Consider the following 26464-nt stretch of genomic DNA (forward strand, 5'->3'; position numbering starts at 1 on the left):
CTTTCCTGTTAATACCCACAGCAGCTCTGCACGTGTTCAGTCCTGCTTACCAACAATCTGCAGCGTGATACTCGCTGTGTCTTCCACGTTCTCAATCTCCACCTGGAGGTCATACTTCCCCGAGTGTATCCTTTCTGTCTTACGGATGAAGAGGATTGTATCCACCTCGCTGTTCCTCACGCTGGCAAACGTTGGGCTGAGAGGCTCCCCGTCTTTGCTCCATGAGACCTTTGGTCTGGGTTTACCCTGCATGACAAATAAAGACAAAGAAAATCATTCTTCATAGCTATCTTATCTTTTTCTTAACACACTCTCATAAGATAACAAAAGCATTAACTTGTAAGAGAAGGGAAAAAATGGCGGGATGCAATTTAGCTCAGTTGGTTGTGCAGGCTCTGGTTCTTATCACACTGGTCAGAGGATTGATTCCAAATCCCGGCAGGTGTGGTGCAAGTCAGCCCCTCACATTACCTGTCCCTCACTCAAGTTGTCCGATCAAATAAAGGCTAAAACCTATAGGCCTGCTCATCATACCTTAAGTCTCTAAAATAATATGGGAGGTCGAGCCTTCAGTTATCAGGCCCCTTTCCTTTGGAATCATCTACCAGTCAGGGTCCAGGAGGCAGACAACCTCTCTACTTTTAAGAGTAGGCTTCAAATGTTCCTTTTTGATAAATGCTTATAGTTAGAGCTGGATCAGGCTTGGACCAGCTCTTAGTTATGCGGCTATAGGCTTCGACTGCTGGGATCCTGTCTCTCTCCTCTGTCTGCCTGTCTCTTACTTTAACTCTTCCTGTCTCATTAAAGTTACTAACCATAGACCTTTCTGGAGTCCCCGAGCTCCCTTGTCTCGTAGGTTCCTCTAAACGGCCTGCTACTGTGGACGTGCCAGACTCCAGCTGCTACAAATACTACTATCCATCACACCACTATCATCTCTCTCTCTATCTTCCTCTATCCCTCTCCAACACAATTTCATCAGATGTGTGTCTAACATGAGTCTGGTCCTGCTAAAGGTTTCTGCCTGTTAAAGGAAGTTTGTCCTTGCCACTGTAACTTGCTAAATGCTGCAAAGTGCTCTGCTCATGGTGGATTAAGATGAGATCAGACTGAGCCCTGTCTGTAAGATGGGACTGGATCTTATCCTGTCTTGGTGTTGGGTCTTTGTTAATAATAGAACATAGAGTACGATCTAAACCTGCTGTTTGTAACATTTGTTGTAATTTTGCGCTGCATAAATAAAGATTGATTGAAAATTGTGCATTAGTGGCTAATTTAAATGGTCTATAAGTCAATAAAAACTTGTGCCTCTTTTATACTGGTGTTTATGTTGTATTCAATCATTAATATTGCATCCTGTCATTTTAATATCACTTGAAGTAGATTTCTGCTTGATTTAGCTTCATGATTGCTGCACCTGGAAGGGAATAACAAGGTTCACAGTGTCTCCAACTTTCTTGATGAGTGTCTGGCGTAGGGTTCTTGGGAGCCAAATTTTAGGACGTTCTGTGAAGGAGAGAGACATTCCAGAGAGTGATACAGAGAAAGAGCTCAAAACTTAAGGGCGACTTTAAATATTAATCTGCAAGAGATTTATGGGCTGTCATGTCTCATTACGAGCAGCAGAGAGACGTCAAAAGCATTAAATGAATAAACACTGACGCATTATCTCTCTGATGGTGACGGGTTGAGCCAGGGTGGCAGGACTGCTGGGACCGGCCATGTTGTAGGCTCGCACACGGAACTGCAGCTTGTCTCCCGTGGTGAGGCCTCTGACGACCAAAGCTGTCCGGTCGGTCAGACCCTCCATGGCTGGGATCCATTCGTCCGCTGTGACCAGGAAACACGCGACAAAACAAGATGACAAAACTGGACTGCAAACGCTGCAAAGACACTGAAGTCAGAACTACAGATACAGGTTCATATGTTGTTTTTGATTTACCATCAGATGATTGTTGTTGTTATTTAGTGAGACAGCTGAGGGACACAACAATCTGAAACTGAGATTTAACTATAAATTCAAACATTTGAAGATTATTCCTTCACTTTGATGCTTAATGTGTTTTTAAAAAAAAGCGTAGAGGCACTCTTAGATTTATAAATAAATCAATAAATCAATAAATCAATAAATCAATAAATCAATAAATAAACAAATAAATTGATAAATAAATGATTAGATAAACAAATTGATAAATTGATAAAGGGATAGATCAATAAATAAATGGATACATTAATAAATGGATTAATAAATAAATAAATAAATAAGTAAATTAATAAATGGATAAATAAATTGATAAATTAAAAAATGAATACATAAATAAATGTATAAATAAAATTATAAATAATAAATACATTATTAAATAAATAAATTAATAAAATTTGATAAAACAAATTTAAAAAAATACATGGATCAATCAATAAATAAATGATTAAATAAATAAAGGATATATTAATAAATAAATAAATAAATAAATGGATAGACAAATAAATAAAAAGATAAAAATGTAAATAAATAAATAAATAAATAAATAAGCGTTGAAATATGTTGAAGCCAGAAAATTCTCATGCTTTTTTTGTCCACACAGTTCACTCAGATCTTCACGTCTATAACTTAGAATCATAAAACTTGTGGTGTAGCAGGTGAAGCAGAAGCTAAGAAGCAGATAGAAGTGAAGACGAAAGAGGGAAATATGACCGAGTGGTAACCTCCAGGTTTGAAAAATAGAGCAAATGCTGAGGTTTTAAAAACTGCAGTTTCTTTCAAATCCACTTGAGGCTCCCCATTAGGGCCCATATTAAAATGGATGACTAACCATGACTTGTGTTAATGACCTTTGATGCTATAAAAAAAAGTCCTTATCAAAGCATGCAGGTCTCTGGCTCCAGCACTTACTGCCTTCCTTGCAGTACTCGACCCCGTAGCCCTCGAGATCAGACGAGCCGATCCTCTCAGGCCGACGCCACTTCAGAGAGATGGAAGTGTCGCTGATGTCCTCCACGCACAGTCCGATGGGTTCACTCGTAGGAGCTGAGGGTGAGAGAGAGAGTGGGTAACTGAGTGAGTTAGTCGGTTACAGCATTACTGAGAAATGACCATAATGGATGACGAAGTTAAACAGAAATTACTGGACCCTTGAGGAGCGATGCATTGCAGATATGTTTTCTCTCCTGTTAAATGCTCTGTAAAGTTATATGCATAACTCAAACACTAACCAAACATTACATTTACTTCAATACTTAGCCCTTAATTGAACAACAACAAAGACAACACTTGAAAAAAAAAAAGTGCTGGCGTCATCAGTCCATTAGTCTGCGAGTCTGCTGATGTCATCCCTGGAAAGACAAGCTGTCTGACTGACCTGCAGTTCACCGCTGAGCTGACGTCTAAGTGCCCGGTGCACTTTGTGTCTCTCAGGGATGAAATGGCATGATTCAATCTCACATTGATAGACATTGGTTCATCAGCTGCTTCCCACACATTGTTTTCACCACAAAAGTGCCAAAAGCAAACAACCGGTGTCACAACACATTCCATCTGCAGAGACTGAAAGCACTCATTTCTAATGTGAAACCAGTGATGGAGATATTAACAGTTAATGTGCTTCAGGATTCGGAGGCTCTGCCCTCATCTTAAAGTTTCTTGAGTCTAATTTAAAACAGTGACAGTCAGAGATGACTAAATCCCCATGTGGAGCTGAGTGTTCTTGGAAGTTTAAATCACAAGACCTCATTCTGGATGACACATTTTGTACATATCACGAATGTTTCACCCTGAAGAGTCTGAAGACTTTAGTGAAATAGACGATGAACTGGTTCTTGTGAGAAGCTTTTGAAGCTGTGTTGTGTCCACTAATGCTTCTTTTGCGTTGGCAGTGTTTTCTATTCAAATCAGATGTGATTCAGCGTTTAGCATCCTCAGCGCAAAAACGTACTTAGCTTCTACTGATTGTTGTCTCAGCGCTCTCAGTTGAAAACAGTTCAACTTTTGGAACACCACAGTGCTCATCAATGTCACTTCTTGATCACTGACCAATCAGAATCAAGAAGTGGGCGGGACTTCTGATATCAACATTGTCAACAACAATGGCGGATGTCCGTACGGAGGAGAAAAGTTATCACACTCGTTTTTTCGAGGTACAATTTCCAAGTTTAGCGCTTCTGCTAATGCTATGACACGATTTCTATCAATAGTTTTTCTTGTAAAAATGCCATTGAATAAAAGCATACAGAGCATTTTAAACAGACCCAACAGTCACTACTTGGGGAAACGGAAGTGCTGTGGGACAACTTTTAGAACCTAGAACAGTAAACACTGGTTGGAAGCGATCTAAAATTGCGGTTGTGGGCGCTCCCAACGCAAAAAAAACGCTGTTCGTGGACCCAGCCCCTAAATCAGGGTTCCCCCTCTGTCCGTCGAGTTGGGTAAATGTTAATCCCTCCCATTGGAATAGGCTAATATGCTAATTAGATACGTATGTGCACATATTGCTGTTACCTCAGGGGTCTTGTTGCAATGAAGACAAGTGGAAAACATATAAGACATTTATTTGCATGGAATTATTAAAATTCAACCACTGTTTTTGTTTATATTTTTATGATTGTAGATAAAAAAAATGCAATTTTGAATAGTTTTTGGGTTTCTGAGGGCATTTCCTGACCCACCCCCCCAATAAGTGTTTTGCGACCCCTCTGGAGATCCCGACTCCCACTTTTGGAACCACTGCTGTAAATGACTAAAAAGGGATTTTTTGAAAAATGTATTATTTATTTATTTTTTTATATTTTTGGGGCTTTTACACCTGTATTTATAAAAGAGAGGACACTGGATGGGGTAAGAAACTGGGAGAGAGTGGGGGAATGAAATGCAGGAAGGGGGCCACAGGCTGGAATCAAAGCCAGGCTGCCTGCTACATGGGAGCTCAAATGAACCATTAGGATAAATTTGTGCTCAAGTAGAGATTTTTAAAAATGAATATTTTGGGCGTCGGCTTAGCCTTATGGTTAAATTGCACGCCCATACAGTGGGCGGCCTGGGTTCGATTCCTGCCTGTGGCCCCTTTCCCGCATGACATTCCCTTACTCTCTCACCCAATTTCCCGCTCTATCCACTGTCCTCTCTTCTCTAAATAAAGGTGTAAAAGCCCCAAAATATAACATTTCATAATGACTTTTTTTAATACTCAATCATTGAGAATCATTGCAGCAGAAAATCAAGTAAATAAAAAGCCCTTGTCTGTTGGTCTCGCCGTTTAAGCGCTCATCTCTTGTACTACGGCTACAGTCCTTGTCGCAGCAGTTGCTGGTCACAACCCTTCGCTGCATGTCATCGCCCTGCTTTCCATTTCACACTGCCTGTCTCTCTTCAGCTGTCTGATCTAATAAAGGCGAATGCCAGAAAACAAAAACCCTTAAAAAAAGTCTGTTTCTGCAGCGAGCTGTTTATCCCTTCATCTGACACCTACCCTGCGGCAGGAGAGAGGCAGGGAGAATAAGTATATAAAAATAATCAATCTGTCTGCTGATGGTTTTGTTTGCCTTTTTAAAGCTCATTAAAGACATCAGTGTTGATGTCAGTCTATTTTATAACCAGCTTAAAAACTCCTCACAGAAGCTTTGAGCTCTGCGGCGGAAAAAATGTCACATTTGGAGTTTTCATATTTGAGCAGCTCGGCTTTAAACATGCATTACTTCAAATATTTCACCTCATAAACAGTGATTCAAGATGAGCTGACTCTGTGATAGATAATCATCTGATCAAAGTTTGGTCTCTCTGGTTCACCTATGTTTCCCCCTGTGCACTATGTAACTGCTGGTTGTTCACGGCACTGTGAACAAGTGAAGAGTTCTCAAAGAGGCATCCGAAAAGAACATCCCGTCACTGCTCCGAGGAAATATTCAGTCAACCATAAATTTTTCATGTTATTGCAACAACTTGCTGACATTATGAGGACATACTGGGAGGTGTTGAATTCCTAGTTGTGGCTCTGTTGTCACTGAGGCCACTGGGCTCCCTGTCACAGGACTCAGGCTAAGTTTACAGCACAGGGAAATGATGGAAACACGAGTCAGAGGTCAAGGGTGTCCTCGTGTGGAGAAAGTCAACGCAGCACGGATTGTTTGAAAAGCGTAATATGGACAAATGTGCAGAGTGACAAACCAATTAAAATGTGTTTATAAATCAAGTAGAACGCTGATTCATTTGTTTGCAACAGCAGCAAGAAGAAGATAAAAGATTAATACAGAAATAAGCAACACATCTCCAGGTTTAAGTCATGCAGATATAAACAACATTCAACTATATCTTAATTTCATCGCTCAATCAATGATGCCTACTAGCAGGAGGTTCAGGTTCAGGTTCTGGTTCTGGTTCAGCAGCAGGAACAGGCTCAGCAGGGGTCTCCTCTGCAGGGGGATCACTTTCTGTTGTGGGGACACCATCATCTGCAGGTGGTGCTTCACTCTCAGCTGGAGCTCCATCATCAGCTACAGCAGGAGGCTCTGCCGGGACCTCTGGTGCTGGTTCACTGCAGGTCTCTGCCTCAGGAGGAGGAGGTGGTGCTGGTGTCTCTGCCTCAGTCTTGCTGGTTTCCACCTCCACTGGAGCATCAGCTGGCGTTTCCTCCGCTGGTTTCTTCTCCGCTGTCTTTGGGAGTTTTGGCTTTGTCATCGCCTCTCAGTGATTCTCAGTCCGGCTGCTGATTGAAGCTCGTCTTTCTGTGCCTCTCCTCTTCCGAACGCCTGGCTCTATCCTCTCATTCTCTGACGGTCTCGTGTTCTCTTTACTACTCGTGTTTGCTGGAGTGTCAACAATGCTCCCCCAGGAGCTGCCTCCACAGTAGCATGAACCCTCCTGTGTTCAGCAGCTGGTCCCAGCAGAGCCAAGAGCTCCGAGGCCATTATTTATAGAGAGGGATGCCACAGATTGTTTCCTAATCAGCTGCCTTACAAGCCACCGGCCATCTGGATACAATGATGTTCCCTCTTAAATCAACAAGTGGAGATTGAGACGGGATTTAAAAAATCAGAGGTGGACTAAGAGACAATACAAACTTTAGACCCTGAGCTGTAGGATCTACTGTCAGGGAGGAGAGGCAGTACATCCGCAGTTTGTGACTGATCAATCTGATCCTCTCGCTCTATTCTTTCTAGAAAATCTGGTTTCACATGAAGTTAAATTCACAACTTATTTGAAGCGGCAAAGTTTCAAATGTCAAGGTTTTATTAATTGAATGTTCACTGCTCAAAAAGAAGTAGAAAACTTCATCACTCAGACTGTGGATCTGATTTGGTCAGGTATGATTGATAGACGGAGCGAGTGTGAACACCCATGTTTTTGTTCTACAAACTATGTTAAAAAATGTTCACATGCTCCCCAAAATGACTTCACTTATAAAACATTTCATCCATTTTCCTCCACTTATCCCGGGTCAGGTTGCACTCACAGCAGGCTCAGCAAAATGCTCCAAACATCCCTCTCCCTGGCAACATTTTCCAACTCCTCCTGATGGAATCTGAGTCATTCTCAGTCCAGATGGGATTAATCGACTTCCCAACAAGCTCTGGGTCTATACTGGGTTGTCCTCTAAAAGGGGGCATCAGGGAGGCGTCCTGATCAGATGCCTGAACCACCTCTGTTGGATTCTTTCGATGCCATGGTGGAGTGACGTCTCTACTTCCAGCCAGCTCCTGATCCCTTCGCTAAAGCTAGGCCCAGCCATCTTTTAAAGGGAACATTTCGGCAGCTTGTAATCTTCGCCTCATGACCGACACGACAAAGACATGACCACTAGACCTGCACCTTTGTTCCAAAGACTTCATGCATTTCAATAAGCATGACCCTGGATCTGCTCAGACTACAACTCAACCAGGTGACATGACCTGAGTGTAACTTTAGACTGAGCAGACCGGGCATGGCACGACCCCGGAGTCAACGAAATAACAGTTGTGTCTGCTTCAGACTTGTCAAGCATCAATCATCCAACAACATCAGGACACTGTGTACAAAACTGAGTCAATATTTCTGATGTCTGAAGATGAATGCATGATCTCTTTGTAGAAACAGCTTCTGTCTTTAAATATGCAGAGGAGTAAAATGCAGTGAGTGTGATGGGAGCTTGTTTCAGACTCACCGACCGGCACGAAAGGCTGCGAGGCCGGACTGTGGCGAGACATGCCGATGCTGTTAACGGCATAGACTCGCATCTCGTACGTCACTCCTTCGATCATTCGCTTGGCTTCGTAGGTTGTGTCAGGAAAAGGGTCAAAGTTCAGCCTCATCCACCTGTAGCTCTTTACCTTCTTCCTCTCCATCACATAACCTGAGAGTCAGAACGGAAGGAAGGAAGGAAGGAAGGAAGATGTTTGGCTGGTTAGGACGATGCAAAAGGATGACTATGAGGTTTTCAAACAGTTTTAGCTTTTAATATTCAGTCTGGTTTCTGTACCGATAATTGGTTGGCCACCGTCAAACGAAGGAGGAGCCCACTGCACAGTGCAGGAGTCTTCTCCCACACTGAGGATTTTCACATCCTGTGGAGGATCAGGAACATCTGGGGGGAAATGTTCCAACAGTTTTAACTGAAATATCACCGACAAGACGGAAAAATAGTCTTTCAATGAAGCAGTTAAACTTCTTTTAATTGCAGCTTTGTATAAGTACGATAGTTGTAATTTATATTTAAGTCACAGATAAAAGTCTCTCTTCTTTGTCTCACCAACTACTTTCACGTTAATATCAGCGGTGTCCTCTCCAGCAGGGTTTCGAACCACGACAGAGTAGATCCCCTCATCCTGCCTCTCGGCCCCCTCGATGGTGAAGATGCAGTGTCCTTTAGTGGTCTCTACATGGAGCCTGCCATCTCCCTCAGTGACCACCTACACAACCAGAACCAGAATGAAGGTGATGTTTTTATCTGAGTGAGGTGGTAAGTTCATAGTCACTCATAACTCAGTAACAAACTGGTCTGATCAAGAGGTTCTCATTATTGATCAACATGCCATACTTTAACCAAGAAGACTAACTTCAGGTGTGATGAGATAAACCACAGCCTCATTTTTTATTTACCAACTTAAACTTATCTGGAAGCAAATGTTACATTTTTCCCAACCTTACTAAATTTTGAATCCTGTCTTAAATCATATTGTTACTCCTTGGCCCCCGTCTCTGTGTGCTCTGTTATTTGCCTTTATTTCATTTTTTTTACAGTGTTTTTAATTAATTTTTAAAGTGTCTTGTGTTTTTATTTGTTTGATAATCATTCCTTTATTTTATTTTTTTTGTTTAAATTTGTTTTAAATACATTTTTTTAAATGTCTTAGAATTTATTTGTTTGATAATTATTATTTTCTTTTAATTTATTTTATTTAATTGAGAGTATTTTTTTAAGTGTCTTATGTGTTTTATTATATGATTATTTTATTTTATTACAGTGTTTTTATAATTGTTATACTTTTTAAAACGGTTTATTGTGTGTTACTATTATTCTATTTCATTTATCTATTTAATTTTTTTGACACTGTTTTATATTTTTTGTGTTTTTATTTATTCTACATCACTGCAGCACTAAACTTTATTGTTGATTTTTTTTTAAACATGCTATATAAATAAAATGGATTGGATTGGAAAATCAAACAGCTGTCACATGAAAACATGCTTTGTTATACTAAAATTATAAAAATGAACAACCATGAACTCTTTGTACCAGGATACCTTGGATTACAAAAATTGCATCCAATGCAATTTTTCGGATTCTTGACAGTTGAGAGGAAAACACTTTGCAAGCTTAGTTTTTTAAACCAACAACATTTAAACACACAACTTCAAACGTCATCATGCAAATGTTGGACCAATCCTTGACAGCGTCTGAAATTAAGTTCTAAGAGTTGCTAAAATGGCTGTTGTGCTCATTTACTGATTTTTGTAATCTTTCTAGATTTTGCACATGAAAGAAAAAGTTTCATAACTGCATAAACAAATATTGGTGACTGAAATGTCAACATGAGAAACCTTCAGCAAGAGAAACGCAAAATATTTATTGTAGAAAAATAATCTGAACTCAAGATGACACTTACCTGTCCTCAAACTACATCGGCATGTTGATTATTTCACTCCTCTTCATTCAGTTAACAAAATGATTAGGGCTGTGAGCATTAAAGAATGAACCGCAATGTCATTAAGTCTAATTGCGTGTTATTTTGTCCCTTTCTGCACCCCGTAGTCTAGCTGCCGCAGCATCTTCCTGCTTCTTGCTGCTACCGTCATAGAAAATAACGACACAACAGTGCTTCTTCAGTTGAAAAGCCAAAAGTAATATTACTTTGTGTTAAACAGAATAAAAATATCACTGAAGCACTTTGAGTTTGAGCTTCCTCCAACAAGCTAAGCATCCAGGTGTAGCTAATGAGACTGATGTCAGCGTGCAACTGCATCACTAAAGCCAGCAGAGCATTATTCTGGAGTGCATGAATACAACTACATAAAACTACATTGAAGACTTAACTTAACAGCACTTACATCACTCATATGGCCTGTAAAACTGTTTTAAAATGCAAAATGATGAAATCTTAAACATGCTATTTAAAACGTGATTCTTTGCGATTAACAGTGATTTAAAAATGCATCATTTGAAGCCCTAAATATTAGATATCCAAACACTTAATGCTTTAAAAGTTCCCTTGAGAAAGCATACTTACTGCCACGTTTTGTCTGACCTGTTTCTGACTTTGGGAGGATTCAGAACATGCTCTTACCTTATTGACACAGACCAACATTCAGTAACACCACATGCAGGTTCTGCCTTGTTCCCAGAGCTTTATGAAGTGATAGCAAACATGCAGAGATGAGCAGAGAGGGGGGTGAACCTGTCGTTAAAAGTTGAACGTGGAGTTAGAGAGCATGATGCTGGTGCTTACTAGTATCTGAATGGAACGTGCACACTTACGTCCCCATCGTTCAGGGTCCAAGAGGAAGTCTTCCCTTCTTTCTCTTCTCCGGCAGGTTTTACAGAACTAGCCTACATTTGAGCAGAGCAAAGCGGTAAAAGCCGAAGAGAGCAGAGAGGTCATGTGACCCCTCTTTCACCTCGACTGCAACATTAGCACACTGGTAAGTTTCAATTAAGCAGTAAGCAGCATTGTTCTTAGAACTTCTTAGTATACCAGTTAAACCTTCGCCACTTCAAGCTGATATGAGTGTATTGTCCAAAAGATGAATGGTATCAAAACTGTTCTTTATGTTGATTAAATGAGCTAAGCATTAGTATGACTTGTGACCATGTTTTTAATCATGACGAGCCTTAGATTTCAGACCTTACCATCGATGCTCTGGATGGTTGTCAGATGTCAGAGGACGATGTGTGTGAGGCCTGGTTAAAAACAGAGGTCTGTTTATCAGCTTTACCTTCTCTCCTTTGGTCCACACCACCGTGGGAGCCGGATCTCCAGTGATTGGGACGTCCAGGCGCAGTTTGTTTCCAGCCACCACCACAATGGTTGACTCAGTAGTGCGACCCATACAGTCCAGGTGGATCTTAGGGGGATCTTAGGCGATAAGAGAAACTGTCAAACCGAGCTGACCTTTGCATTTTAAATGGTTCACTCTGCATGTCACAAGACAGTGTGGTTGTTTGTACCTTGGCGCGGGACGTAATCGATCTTCACCTCTAAGAGAACAAACAAAAAGAGAGGCACAGTTTCAGCTTGTGAGTCTAAAAGTATCAAATGTTACCTCCAGGTTGGATTACTGTAATTCCCTTTTATCAGGCTGCCCTAATTAGTCTTTAAAGACTATTCAGCTGGTCCAAAACGCTTCAGCTCGAGTACTGACTAGAACTATGCAGAGAGAGCACATCCCTCTCGTGTTAGCTTCTCTACACTGGCTCCCCATAAAATCCTTCTTCTGACCTACAAAGCTCTTAAAGGTCAGACACCTTCTTATCCTAAAGAGCTCATAGTGCCATATTACCCCTCTAAAACACTACGCCCCCAACATGCAGGCCTGCTTGACGTGCCTAAAGTCTCTAAAAGTAGTATGGGAGGTGGAGCCTTCAGTTATCAGGCACTTCTCTTTTGGAATCATCTACCAGTCAGGGTCAGGGTGGCAGACACCCTCTCTACTTTTATGAGTGGGCTTCAAACTTTCCTTTTTGATAAAGCTTATAGTTAGAGCTGGCTCAGGCTTGGACCAGCTCTTAGTTATGCTGCTATAGGCTTAGACTGCCAGGGGAACTGGCAGGCTGGGATCCTCTCTCTCCTCTGTCTGCCTGTTTCTTACTTTAACTCTTCCTGTCCCATTAAAGTTACTAACCATAGACCTTTCTGGAGTCCCTGAGTTCCCTTGTCTCGTAGGTTCCTCTGAGTCATAGACGGCCTGCTGCTGTGGATGTGCCAGACTCCAGCTGCTACAACTACTACTATCTGTCTCACCACTATCATCTCTCTCTCTTCATCTCTCTCTATCCCTATTATAGAACATAGAGTACGGTCTAGTCCTGCTCTGTTTGGAAAGAGTCTTCAGATAACATTGGTTGTGATTTGGGGCTGTATAAATAAAGATTGATTGAAATGTTACCCAAGAAATTGAGTTTAGCAGACAGGTTGAAGGCGTGTCCGTCTGGCACGAACGTGTAGTCTCCCTCATCCTCTGGTTTGACCTCATCGATGGTCAGTTTGTGGATCCTTCAACAGAGAACATGTTCAAAAGTTAACTTCATGCTATAACGGGATTTGTTCCTATGCGGTGCATGTGTGAAAACGTCCTCACCTGCCAATATGACTGATATTTATTCTGGCGTCGGGCTGGACTTCTACGCCATTCTTGTACCATGTTCCCCTCACGTTCTCATCAGACACCTCGCACTTAAAGACCGCCTGATCCTTCGCTTTCACAGTGAGGTCTGCGATGCTCTGGTACACCTCCAGGTCTTTCTCTGCACAGTCAGGAAACACAGACTCAGAGAACCCTCAGATATCAGCGGAGGGGGGGCGTGATGTGATGTTGTGAGGATAATATGATAAGAAAAAAGAGGAGCAGCTTTTGTATGTGGGGATAATGCGGTAATTATATGACAGAGCATGAGGTGTTTATTATCTTTGTGAAGCTTTTGTGTGTTGTTTCTTAGCAACGAGCACATGAGGAATTGTTAATTTGATTTTATAGTAGAAAATAAAGTGGGTGGATATGAAGACCAGATGCTGGAGCTCCAGGCTATTACTGTATATCACACAGAAATAATGTACAGAGGAGTTATTAAGTTATCCCGAGAGAAAGTGTAATCCAGGAGAGATAACTCACACCACTCTCTCCTGAAAATGTTACAGGAGTTTTATTTAAGTGGGCTCACTGGGTGGGCGAGCGGTGTTATAATGTTTGTGGATGTGCTGTGGAGCGAGGTGTTGATCACTGCTGCACGCGACAGCCGGTTTTCTTGGCGAGTTGAGAGTTTGATTAACGGCCAGATAAAGTAAAGTGGACAGAGAGCAGGAGCAAAGATGAGGCTTCAGTCTGCACACAAACAACTCAGGGACACACAAACACACACACATATATCACATAATAACATGAATATATGCCAAAATGACGAGACTAAAATACTGCTCACACGAGGAAACACAGGACAAAAAGGTGAACTTATGAACACACGTTGATGAAGTTTGGTTCATGATGATACTTCTGCTGTGTGAGCTGATGATGCTAAGATGAAATGGTAAGAGGAGGTAAACAATAGAGGGTCAAACTAGTGGGGGTTTATTTATGTTTCTCCTACGTTCGTGTGCCAAAGAGTTTGATTCGCCCCCATCCATCATTTCTAGATCACCTGTGGAATGAAATTATGAGATTTCAAAGCATCAACTTGAACTTTCACCTGAAAAACCAGCTGATTGTTTAATTAACTAAAATGCCATCAATGATAAAATGTGACATCAAAACTCTGAGGGGCCCCACGTTCGATCTGCCTTCAGTCTGTTGAAGAAAACAGCAGCTTATAACCACATCATAACCCTTTGGTGGAAGTGTTATCAGAAGAAGTTGAAGCTATAGAAAGCTGAAGTTGCTCTGTAAGTGGGTTGTAACTGTAAGTGTAGTTGTAAATGCCACTAAAGTGTATAAGCATTTATTGAGGCAGGATGGGACAGTGGATAGAGCGTAAACTCCAATATGCTACTTTTTTCTAGGCTGCATAAACATTACACAGAAGTGACAGCGTGGACAAAGGAGACACCAGACAGAGTGATGAAGCAGCAGAGGAACTTACAGCGAGTTGAAAACATGTGAATATGTTGGTACCATTTCCCTGTAATACATGCAATGAAAGTATCTAGACCTGTTACCTGTTTACTGAGTTACACTGGACAGAAAGAAGAGTATATGAAAGATGTGATAACTGTGGAGCTGTGGGAGGAGGTTACACTACCGTAGTCTCAAACTGCAGCTAATCACACTGACGCTGGCAGAGAGAGTAGGGAGTGAAAAGTGTTACACTGAATTTATACAGGGAGCGTGTGCACCACGTTCCATCAGTGCTGCTCCAGCCAATCGCTCGCAGAGGAAGCGTGCTTGAACCGTAGCGCCAGTTCAGAGCAGCCAGGAGCAGCTAGGTTGAATTTCTGCTAATTTGGATAATACAGTATTCTGTAACTTTTGTGTTTCTATCATCGCTGAGTGCTGCGTGACTTTAAAGTTTCATTTTTGCTGGTTTAGATGGCTTTAATATTAATAACTGTGCTCTACTTTGTTGTCCTGTTACCTTCCGACAAAGTTATCATCTTAAAGTCCTGTTGTGGTCGACATGGATCACTGATACAACACAGCTGAAAACGTGTTTTTATCGAAAGGCTGTCTTGTAATATTGTTTTATCCATAATTCTACATTTATTTTTAATCTACTGTTATTAATGGTTTTCTTTTATTCACTCATTGTTTTTATTTGTTTTACTGATTTTTAATGTTTTAATTGCTTTTAGTAGTTTTCTTTTTTACTCTTTTACTCAGCTGTTCCTCTTAAATTGTCTTGCTAGCTCTATAAATCCTGCTTGTTTTAAAAAAAATGTTTTATTATTGTGATTATTTTTATGATGTAAAGCACTTTATAACGTCTTTTTGATAAGTGCTTTATAAATAAACTTTATTATTATATGTGGCTGTTTTGTAGCTGTTAACAATTCCATCCATAATCGATAAGTATTTCTGATCTATACGATCTTTTAACGGTCAGGAGTTCGTATATGGTGTTTTATTTTTAAATTGAACGGATGTTGCATGCGATCCTCGTGCCTGACTTCCTGTCCGGGTTGATACTCTCTGTTCAGCTTGAGGCAGTGAGTACCTTTAGGGGTAGCTCCCAAGACAGAGCTGAGATGCACCGAGGTGCTCCCTGTGTAAACATGAGCATTGACTAGAACAGGAGCGTACCGGCTGCACAGTGCAAGGTCGATGAAAGAACGTGGCGCTGTGCATCCTGTGTAAATTGGACCTAAAAGGGACACAGGTTGGATTTAAACCTGGGCTGCCCGGGCTGGACTATAGCCTACAATGGCACGTGGTTTAACACCCAGTCATATCAGATATCGAGATATTCTCTCGATTTCCTTAAAATAACCTCCATACTTTTAATATTGGAAAGAAAAAGTTAAAAATATTGTAAAGAAAAAATCTAAATAACCATTTTGGGCAAAACTGGGTAGGTCAGAGGATCTGGATTTTGGTTTCAATTCATTTTGGATTAATAACCCAGCCCTAGCTCCACTGTCCCCTAATCAAAGCATCAGTAAGAGCTGATAAATCCATTTCTTATAATAAAACAACTGTAAATTGTTGGCTATATTATAAAATGCTTCTCTAAATCCCTGCCCTGTTTTGTTTTGTTTACAAGTGATAATATAGCAACTGTCAGGTCCAAAACTCAGACAAACAAATCATAACAACAAAACAACAACAAAGGAAACAAAGACAAGTGAAACAAGACCAGAGAGAGGAGACAGGTCACTTGTGCAGACTCATGCCCTTCAGGTGAAATATGGTCCATGTCTTCTAACTTTAGCCGGCATGCGGACTTACGTCGCTGCAGTAACCTTGGCAGAATGATGTGGGCAAGAGATCCCAAAGATAGACAGCATGCCAGGAGAGGCAAGGCCACACGACTACCGGTCGGGCATGAGAATGTGCACTTGGAGCGTATATCAGTGACAAAAATGTTTCGTACTGTACTCAGCACACGCCTGACTGACACTCACCCTGCACCAGGAGTTCAGCCATCGACTCGCCGCCATTTGTTTTGACCTTGTAGTGACCGCAGTCCTCCTTCGTGGCCTCGTTGATGATCAGGACATGTTTGCAGCCATCCTTTTTAAAGCGATACTTGAATGACTCATCCCTTGTTAGTTCCACACCGTCTTTCTCCCTGCATAGAAAATCACATAGATATCAAAGTTTAAAGTATCCGCTGAAGGACAGATTTTAAAGCTCCTGTGAGGAACTTTTCTTTGTGAGACTCCAACTGCTACGACTACTACTATCCGTCTCACCTCTATCATCTCTCCCTCTTCATCTCCCTCTATCCCTCTCTACAACACGGTCTCAGCAGATGTGTGTCTAACATGAGTCTGGTCCTGCTGGAGGTTTCTGCCTGTTAAAGGAAGTTTGTCCTTGCCACTGTAACTTGCTAAATGCTGCAAAGTGCTCTGCTCATAGTGGACTAAGATGAGATCAGACTGAGTCCTGTCTGTAAGATGGGACTGGATCTTATCCTGTCTTGATGTTGGGTCTTTGTTAATAATAGAACATAGTTGTGATTTGGTGCTATATAAATAAAGATTGATTGATGGGGATTCATCAGATCAAACTTTATGACCATGAATGTCTTTCGATGACATCTAAGTTAGTTTGTTTACATTCTCAGATGTCAACCTCTGAGCTCGGCCTGCCTCATAAACATCTTAGAAAAATGGTGTTTTAAACGTATCTCTGTTTCCTCGTTAATCATTCGACTTTTAATCCAACATGTTGATCTTGTGCCCTCTGTTACCAGAATACAATTTTGCACATGAGCAGTCACAGCAACTTTCCCCTTTAGATAAAAGGTCACACGGGATGTAGTGAAATGCTGATGTGACCTTTTCAGTGAGGTGATAATTTACAACTTCAGTGTGTCACAGAGACAGTGCTGTGTGTGTCTGTGTGCACATGACAAACTCAAATGCCATCTGCTGGGTGTGTGAGTAATGAACAGTGTGTAAGAGAGACATTAAATTAGCCTTGAATTAAGAAAAGGCTTGTCCATGTTTTTAGGCCTGTGTGTGATATTTGAGACAGTCAATAAACCACATTGTTAAATAAATATCTTAAACAACCAATTTTCCTTTATGCAACAAGTAATGACATATTCAAGCTGTCGCTATAAAGGAAGTATGACGTGAGGCAACTTTATGAGCTGCGGTCATATGTCTCACTGCCAAATTTACACCGACACACTCTCAAGACCTGACATAACCGTTAAGTTCATGAACTTCACTGGATTGTTTCTGGAGGTTAAGCCTTTCTAACGACTGTTAAGAGGCTCAAGGAGAAAGGGTAACGCAAAAAAAATAATTGTTTGCTTTTCATCTTTTCAATACAGTCACAAATCACACAGCTGGGGCAACAAATCTCTTTAAAATGTACATTAACTGAGAGAACCATACATTATCCTGCTTATTACCCGGCTACTAAATTAAGCTACAAACACGTTGGAAAAAAAAACTTGATTAAAATATTATTTTATTGATCTAAAATGATTTATGTATACAGTTTTTAAAAATAGTCCCAGTGATTCCTCGACAGTTAGCGTTCAATGGCGATGGATTCTTATCTGCCTGCTGCTATCATCACCACCGCTCATTGTTTAAGTTTTTTTGTGGAGATCGCTAACCTAAAGTTTCTCTCACCTGCTCTGCTTGTTGTTAATATTGCTGGAAATATGGTATGGTCATGGCAAAAATTAATATCTTGACTCATTGGAAAAATGAGGATGTCCCTTCTTTCAAGACCTAGCTAGTAGAAATTACCAACCAGTAACATATGGAAAGAATCCGCCACAGTGTGGTTCTCAACTCTGTAGCCTTTGACATGATGTGGCAACCATTTCTGTCCTACCTATCGGGACTGCACTAAGATCGTTATATTTGTACATGTGTTACTTCATGTGATGTATCTATACTTAATTAGAAATTAATATTGATGTATCCTGTTAGAGCAGGTTTCATTTGTCTGTTTTTTTTTTTTTTTTTTTTAATGTAGGTATGTTAGTGTGTATGTGTCCTTGTTTCCGTTTGCCCACCTCTGGTATTTTTTCTGTATTTGTGTTACTTCTTTATACATTGAAAATCTACAAATAAAGTATTACAAAATATATATATATTGCTGGACAGGATCCAGATTTACCTCACCTTACGGTCTATGGTGTCAACAAGCAGAAGCAAAATGCGCCGGAACTCATTTCCGCGGATTGATCTGCCATGATGTGTGATCAGTTTGTCTCTGGCGTTGCTCATGTTAGTGAAAGTTAATAACCGTTGTCAAGGGGTTTTGACCAAGCGACAACCTCCGGTCTCAAAATATGAAGCCCATGCAGAAGTGTTATAAACTGCAATTCATTGAGAATCTGCTTGAGGCTGGCTGCAGAAACACAGGAAACCACATACACACCAATTAAAAGAAGACGATCTTTGCAGCATTAATAAACATGTTTACAGCCTGGTTCAAAAAGCGGCTTCTGTCTACGTAGCTAATTTCTCTATCCGGTTCAGAAAATATTAAGATTATGAGTTTTTGCCCAAATAACACATGACTGACTTTACTGATGGGAACACATAGCTTTTAGCTCGGAGGCTCAAACTCAGCCTCTTTACGTCACACTCTTTTGGTTGAGTTCAGCATTTCCAATATGGCCCCCGCCGACGATTGGCTTCAAAGCAGCACTCAGAAACAGATGGGTGACGTCACGGATACTACGTCCATTATTGATACAGTCTATGGTTTCGACAATCAGAATCAAGTATCTTGCACAACCGGTAGATCAGTCAGAAAGCCAGGTAATACAACTTCATAACACAGCACTGATGCTAGTGAAGCCTGATCCTGTTTTTCTGATTTTGTCCTCTAAAGTCCTCCGCCTCGCTCTATTTGATTTATGACTTTTCAGATGCCCACACTGTTTACTTCTTCTGTGATTTACAGCCACTCCAACCAGGACTCTGATTTCAAATGATGAAGGCATCGAGGTTAAGTCAGGCAAGAAAGTCACCTTGGTGCTGTAAAAATTCTCCACTCTAATTTATGTCGAGTGGCAGAGCGTAAACAACAGGAATGAAGGTGCTGAGATTTATGAATTATGTCCCACTATTTACCAAATCCTGATTTTCTGTTTCATGTAAACAAACCAGAGAGGAGAGGAGCTTTAATCCTTGTTTGTTTTTATTTGATTTGGTGCAATATCTGTCTGTAAATCCGAGGGTTGCTCAGTGTGGCCCCCCTCTGAGTTCTGTGAGGTGATCATCACGGTGCAGGGTCAGGTGTGTGTGCCTGATTGCTCTGGATTTGGAGCAGGTGTGGGAAGTTTATATATACCCTTGGCTACTCCTTATATATACCACTTCCGTGCTCTGATTCATTAGCTCTCCCTCTGAGTTAGTGAGTGGATCTCTTGCATGTTCTCTACATTTCGTTTGCCTGAACATCACAAAACCTCTCCAGCAATATGCCCTCTCTTTCTTTTGTCCTTATGAGAAAATAGTTATCTCGAAATTGGTCAGGTCAGCTGTTGTTTAAAGCGGTCCTTGTAGCCTCTGAGTTTGTATCTTCCAGATACTTTGGTTTCCTTGTAATGCTTAGTTTAATTAAAGGACCCTTTTTGTGTTTGCCTTCTTTATTTTGGTTTTCCCTATCCATTTGATCGGCTATGATTTGAGTGGTTATTCCATGTGGAGTAACTTTCAGAACCCCACCTGTGGTCTGCATTTGAGTCCCCCACATCCTGATAATGCCTTCTTCCAAAACACAGCTTATTCTAAACTGTAACTTTTCTGTATTTCAACACTTGATTATACATTTTCTAGTTTGGTTTCTTAGTTTCACACGGTGCCATATTTTGGAAAACTTTATCTGTTATCTTGGGGATTTGTTACCTGCATATATATGCATGTCCAAACAGAGTTCAGTTTTGTGAATGTAAAGAAGAAAAACAAACCATTTGACGTTGGCTCCTTCCTCTGAGACTTCACACTCCAGCTCCACACGCTCCCCCTTCATCACCATCTGATCCTCCAGATTCTTCACAATCAGGACTGGCGGCTCTGTGGAAAACAGGTAGCAACAAGAGATTTGACTCTCTTTTCATCTTGCAAATGCACATGTTGTGATTTAGATTACTCTAGCCCTGAAATACCTTTGACAAAGAGCTCAGTGGTGCACTTCTCCTCTCCCACCACACAGCTGTACGCTGCATCGTCGGCCAGGGAGCAGTGGTTGATGGTGAGGTAACGCATGTTTCCAACACTCTCGAAGATGTACCTAAAGAGAGACAAGAGAGAGTTTAACACAAACTTTATCATGCACTTGTGTGACAAAAGTTGACTTTAAAGTCAAAGGATGGAAAGATGAAGCTTCACTTACTTGCTGAAGATGTAATGAAAGAAGGTGTTTCATCCACACGTGATGAAAGCCGACAGAACCAAGCACAAAAACATAATCAGTGACTTGGACTGTATTTGTAGAATCGTTCATGATGTTAAGATACAGTTTATCTGACCTTCCAGTTGGTTGAATTTCTTGTCCGTTTTTAAGCCATTTCACCTCCACGTCTTCATTGGCAACCTCCACTTCCATTTTTATCTTATGTCCCTTTGTCACCTGGTAAGCAGGATCCAGCTTTTTCTGGAAAACTACATATCAGAGGAATAAGAGAATTATCAGTTACTATCAGATCGGTATTTAACATTCAAGTACAGTCTGTAGTCAAAGCTGCGACCACCTTCACTCTTCTTCTCCTCCTTCTTCATCTTCTTCAGTCTCTTCAGCATACCCCTCAGGTCAGTGATGCCATGCTGAAACGCAATCTTCTCAAATTCTGAGGAAGGAGCTTTGCTGAGAATATCCCACACATCCAAGTCGGGCTCGTTGCTCACATGCACGGCTCTGAGAGACGGAAACCAGAAGACAATGTTAATGCTAGTATTAACATGGATTAAAACCAGGAAGTTATTACAGGAGTTAATGCACCTTTATTATCTAATATACATGTAGATACACAATGCAACAATTCTCAAAGCAGAATTCCATATTTCTATTTTTTGTATTATTTAACTTCTATTTTATAATGTAAAAACTACCTCTGCAACTCACCACTGCACTTTATCATATTTTTGAGCCTGTACATATTAGTCAAGCCTATTTGTTGTTTCCTTGTATTTATAGCTAAGGTTATTGTTATTATATTTTTATTTTATTTTTTATTGTAGTTCTTATTCTTATTCCTATTCTTATGCCTTGTACAAAGAGAGCACAGTTTACTAAAGTCAAATTCCTTGTGTGTTCAAGCATACTTGGTGAAAAAAGCTGATTCTGATTCTTCTGATTCTTCTGATTATGAAGTAATAGCATACAAAATGTTCAGTATGTTTACAATTCAGACTATTATTCTGTGCATATTAAAGATTTTAACAAGTGTATCACCTTCTCTTGTTCCAGCATGATTTAAAAAGTAATAAAGCTGCTTCAATATATTAAAATAATGCTGAATAATTCCTTTATTGTATTGCTTCCTGACAACTTGTTTGTGTGAAAGGTTGATTAAAAAAAAAATCAAATGTTATTGTTGAAATCAATCTTGTTCATTAACTGAATGAAGATAAAAAAAACATTAAATTTTGGATTTGTTAAAGCATCTTTATCAATCAGTAAATCAAGCTTAATTTATAAAGCACCTTTCAGAAAAATCTAATTAAATTCAAAGCGCTTTACAGCGATTGAAAATTTGAATGAAGCAAAAATAAAATAATGGCCGAACATACAACATATTGAAAAATGAAAATGTATTTTGAAGAAAAGACTAATGCACACCAACAACAATTAAATATATGTAATTAAAACTGTGTTAAAGCATCCAAATAAAAATTAGAATATGAATAGTTAAAAAACATCATTTAAAAAGGGTAAGGATAAAAGTTGGAGATAATTGAAAGCACTAAAAATATCAATAATATTTTAACTTTATGAACTAGTACAACCCTCTCTTAGTGTGCAGTATGCAGAAAACTTGAGGAATTTTGCAGCTTTCTATAAAAACAGATGAAACCATCAAGGTAAGTTGTGCTTCTTGTCTTCCCCTAGTCAGTTTAGGTCTTTACCACACCTGTCCACCAGGGGGCCTCAGTCAAGTTTCTACCTCAGCCAATCATGACCACCTGCAGCTCACTTTCATCAACCCATGAGTTTACAGGAGAGTGTAAGATCAGCAGGGGCATCAATAAGATGTTACTACCATGTGTTTAGGCATTAAAGTTGTCATGGATTTAGCTGCTATGATGTTGTATGTGAGTCTCTGGCTCTAAGTCTTACATGACAATTTGTATTTAAGTAAAAGCAGCAATGCAGTAGTGTCTATTTTAAAAAGTTCTCATGTACAGAGAAAACAGTCCTGCTGAAGAGAAGCTATATTCAGCGTTATGAAACTTTCTGTCACCCTCATAACAAAACAGAGCATTGAAAACTTGAAATCAAATTATTAACATTGAACTTTTTATATTTTAACGTGTAGGAATAAATAAGTCAGCAGTGAATTTGTCTATCATCATAATATTGTGAATTCATGAATAAAAAGTGCAGAATCTTACCATAATTTAATCATCAAAGGTCAACATGCATGCAAAGCTTAGTTTCACTGCCAGGCAGCATGTTCAGCAGTTTCTTACCGATTTGAGGATTTTAAGAAACTGCTGCTCAATCAGAAGAAGAACCCAAGAGGCAAAACAAACCAGGAGAGTTAAAACATTTCAACAGCAAAGCAAACAGCATATTAGAAATATGCATTTCAAAGAAGTTTGATATCGTTTTAGAAATTAGAGAGCAGGAAGGCATGCCTGCGAAATTCAGCATGGGTAACCAAGTGAGTGAAATCATGCTCGCATCATTCTGTGTCTTTGTCATGTTTGAGGACATCCAGTGCATGTGGGATTTTTTGATGTGCTGAGAGGGTGACTTGTGTTTCTGAGTAAAGTCTGAGAGTTCATAAGGTTTGAGAATGTCAAAGGTTGAACATAATATCGCTCATTTGTTAAGAGGGGAGAAAACTACATGTCTGAGAGGTGTAAAATAAGTGTTGCTATGAATTCAGGGTGGGAAATCCTTGGGAAAAAACACCATGCAAGTCATGAGCATAGATGGATTACTGATTAAGTGACTGTCGGCATGTGTTGGTGAGAGTACGAAACAACTCAGAACAACCACAAAAAGACACAAAACAACTGCCAAGACACAATGAGGAACCATTACTCCACTGACAACACAAAGACATGAAAGGATGACATGGAGAGAATATCTACAATGAGATGCAAAACAAAACATGAAACCAAGAAACACAAAGCCTCAATATGTGTCCGCCCACAGACTGACTATTTCATTGTCTGCTCATAGTGATCAGATGATTCATCTAAAACTGATGATTGTGATATTAAACGTGTGATAAGATAGGGTGAGGATTTCAGTACCTCATATGTTGGAAGTCCACTGAATGGATGCATGAATATTTAGTATTTCAATATGGCAGCACATTGATTTTTTACAGACGGAAAAATTTGATGATTAGAAGATTTTGCAAAGTCAGAAGGATGCCACAGCATGTCAACTTATCACTTGTGAGTCTGTGTGTATTAGTCTGCAGGAACTTAAAAGTTATAGGGTGACTACCCCAGTTTTAGTTTTCAAAAACAGTGGGTGACTTACTCTCTGAAGACGCAGGACGGTCCAGGAAAAATCAGAGTGAGACACAGTTAGACTATTTCCTGAAAGCATATGAATAACTGTAAATGTTTGTGATTGCTTACCTCTTTTTTAATAAGGTACTGAAGTCCAGCTCTCCTGAGTCCTCTTTTCCATCTGTACTACTGCAGAAATATCAGCAACCAGCAGCAAAACATCAACACATCACAGTGGTATACTTGACTCCCTAAAAACTTCACAGGCATTGCTGATTTTAAATAAAACACATCCACATTTCAAGAACTTCTTGCAATATTCATCATTTCATGTCCACTCTTGATCGAATATGCATGTGTGTAATGATACCACAGGGTTTTGTGCAACACAGTATTCACAAGTTAAAATGAGGCTTGCATTTAATTAAAGGAGAAAGAGGATAGACTCACTCTTTTAAGACAGAGGGAAATGAGTGAATGGATAGATGAAAGATGTGAATGCTCAGACAGATGTTTGACTGGACAGACAGGTGTTGCCATGTTTGAAGGAACAGCTCAACATTTTGGGAAATAGACGTATTTGTCTCTTTTATGTCTTTTAACAACAGAACCAGGGCTTGGGGTCAGTTAGCTTAACACAACACGGGAAGCAGGGTGAAAAAAGCTAGCCTCACTGGATTAAAACAAAATGAAATGTCAGGCAGGACCTCTGTCTAACTTTTTGAATCAATACATTAACAAAAGTGTGTGCAAGATGAGCTGTTTATAGGTAAGTTGACTGCATGCAAGTTAAACAGCTCTAGCTAGCTCAGCTGTCACAGTAGCAGGACATACACCTTGTTTGTGAACCAATTAAGCAAACACTAAGTATGAACTAACAGCAGTCTGCTCCAAACAACAAACCCTGCTAGCTTTGATGAAAACAACTGCTAATGCCTATTTTGAACATGTAAGCTTAGATTGTACTTTTTGCTAGCATTACTGCAACTTTTAGCTCCTTGCAGCACTTTAGAAAGCATTTGAACTTACTTGCAAACATCACTATTGCTTGTGTAACTAACTGCTGGTGTGGTCCATCCACTTTTCATCATAACCACACGGCGGCCATTTTTCTCTGGTGACACTCTACAAGCTCGGGAGGGTAAGTGCTGTTGTGCTGACTCACTGCGGTTCTTCTATAATGTTGATAATAGGTAAATGGCTTATGTTGACTTCATTCAGATCCTGTCAAACATAACTGTTAGCTAGCGTACACAACAGTTAGCTAGAATGCTACAGTCTTTTACTGTGTCCTGCTACACTGTCACTAAGGTTAGCTAGGAAGTTGTTGACAACTATAGTTTTTTGTCTTACAGTCACCTGAGTACCTAAGAGAGTGTCTAAGGATATTTGTCCCAAACTGCTGCCTGTCCCTCTTGGAACTTCCTAGAGTAAAGTTAAAAACCAGAGGTGCCCGGGCCTTTGCAGTCAGGGCCCAGTCACTCTAGAACAGGGGTGTCAAACTCATTTCGGTTCAGGGGCCACATACAGCCCGATTTGATCTCAAGTGGGCCGGACCAGTAAAATCATAACATAATAACCTAAAGATAATGAAAGCTGTAAATTTTCCCTTTGTTTTAGTGCAAAAAAGTACAAGTAAATTCTGCAAATGTCCACATTACATGAACTATCTTTCTACAAAAACAGCTGCTGTATTTTTCTCCATGATGAGTCTCATAGTGGGGCCAAATATCATTCTTTAAGCCCTGAAACCTGCTGCGAGCACACTAAGCACACAGGTTTCCCAGTCACCTGCCACACGGTGTGTAATGTTTAGAGCAAAAGAGCAGATAGATTATAATAACAAAGAAGGTAAAGTTGATTATCTGGACCCCCCAGCTCCAGCATGAACAGTTTGCCTGCTGGACAGTGTTGTATGCAGGGGTGTAGTGCTAGTAGTGACGGAGTGCACCTATGGCGTACACACATGGTAAGCATGCGCACGTTATGTGGCTCCTTTTTTCGAAAAAGGTGGATCCACCGTTCCTGCTGTTATAAGTTTATATATATGTAAATGTTAGTGTTGATTGGACCTTGATGTGCTCTAAAAAGTCTATGAATTTAAACCGGATTATGCAAACTGCAAATATTCTCCCAGAGCGCCGTTCAGGTGCTCTCCATCAGCACTATGATTATATACGACCCCCAGAGGACAAATCTGAAATAGAAATTACTTTTTATTGAAAAATTGCAGTTAATGTCTTATCTGTCATTTTTTCACTTTGGGAAGTCGTCCATGGGCCGGATTGGAACCTCTGGCGGGCCAGTTTCGGCCCGCGGGCCGTATGTTTGACACCCCTGCTCTAGAATGACCTGCCGGATGAGATCAGGTAAGCCGCATCCTTGTCCTCTTTTAAATCTCTTTTAAAAACACAATTTTTTAAATGTGCTTTTACTTCTTAACTCATCACTGACTTTTTCATTTCTGCATGCTTTTTATTATTGTCTTTCACTCAACTCATTTTAGTTCTCTTAAACCATT

The 26464-nt window shown here is 40.2% G+C and overlaps 1 protein-coding gene across 1 annotated transcript in view; it reads right to left on the reverse strand.

The window, feature by feature from the left end:
- mybpc3 (myosin binding protein C3) overlaps positions 1–26464 on the reverse strand; it is a 48937-nt gene that overhangs the window by 6502 nt on the left and 15971 nt on the right. The window contains exons 9-29 of the mRNA XM_034680301.1: positions 24073–24132; positions 23972–23974; positions 22942–22965; positions 21003–21166; positions 20781–20913; positions 20645–20647; positions 20418–20542; positions 20220–20325; positions 16231–16397; positions 12761–12926; positions 12569–12675; positions 11631–11660; positions 11399–11538; positions 10941–11012; positions 8715–8874; positions 8445–8549; positions 8130–8318; positions 2894–3028; positions 1663–1830; positions 1418–1506; positions 51–246 (exon numbers count right to left, since the gene is read on the reverse strand). Coding sequence (XP_034536192.1) covers positions 51–246; positions 1418–1506; positions 1663–1830; positions 2894–3028; positions 8130–8318; positions 8445–8549; positions 8715–8874; positions 10941–11012; positions 11399–11538; positions 11631–11660; positions 12569–12675; positions 12761–12926; positions 16231–16397; positions 20220–20325; positions 20418–20542; positions 20645–20647; positions 20781–20913; positions 21003–21166; positions 22942–22965; positions 23972–23974; positions 24073–24132 — 2342 coding nt within the window. The remainder of the gene's footprint in view (positions 1–50; positions 247–1417; positions 1507–1662; positions 1831–2893; positions 3029–8129; positions 8319–8444; positions 8550–8714; positions 8875–10940; positions 11013–11398; positions 11539–11630; positions 11661–12568; positions 12676–12760; positions 12927–16230; positions 16398–20219; positions 20326–20417; positions 20543–20644; positions 20648–20780; positions 20914–21002; positions 21167–22941; positions 22966–23971; positions 23975–24072; positions 24133–26464) is intronic.

The sequence above is a fragment of the Notolabrus celidotus genome, chromosome 3, assembly GCF_009762535.1.
Source record: "Notolabrus celidotus isolate fNotCel1 chromosome 3, fNotCel1.pri, whole genome shotgun sequence".
Taxonomy (NCBI): Eukaryota; Metazoa; Chordata; class Actinopteri; order Labriformes; family Labridae; genus Notolabrus; species Notolabrus celidotus.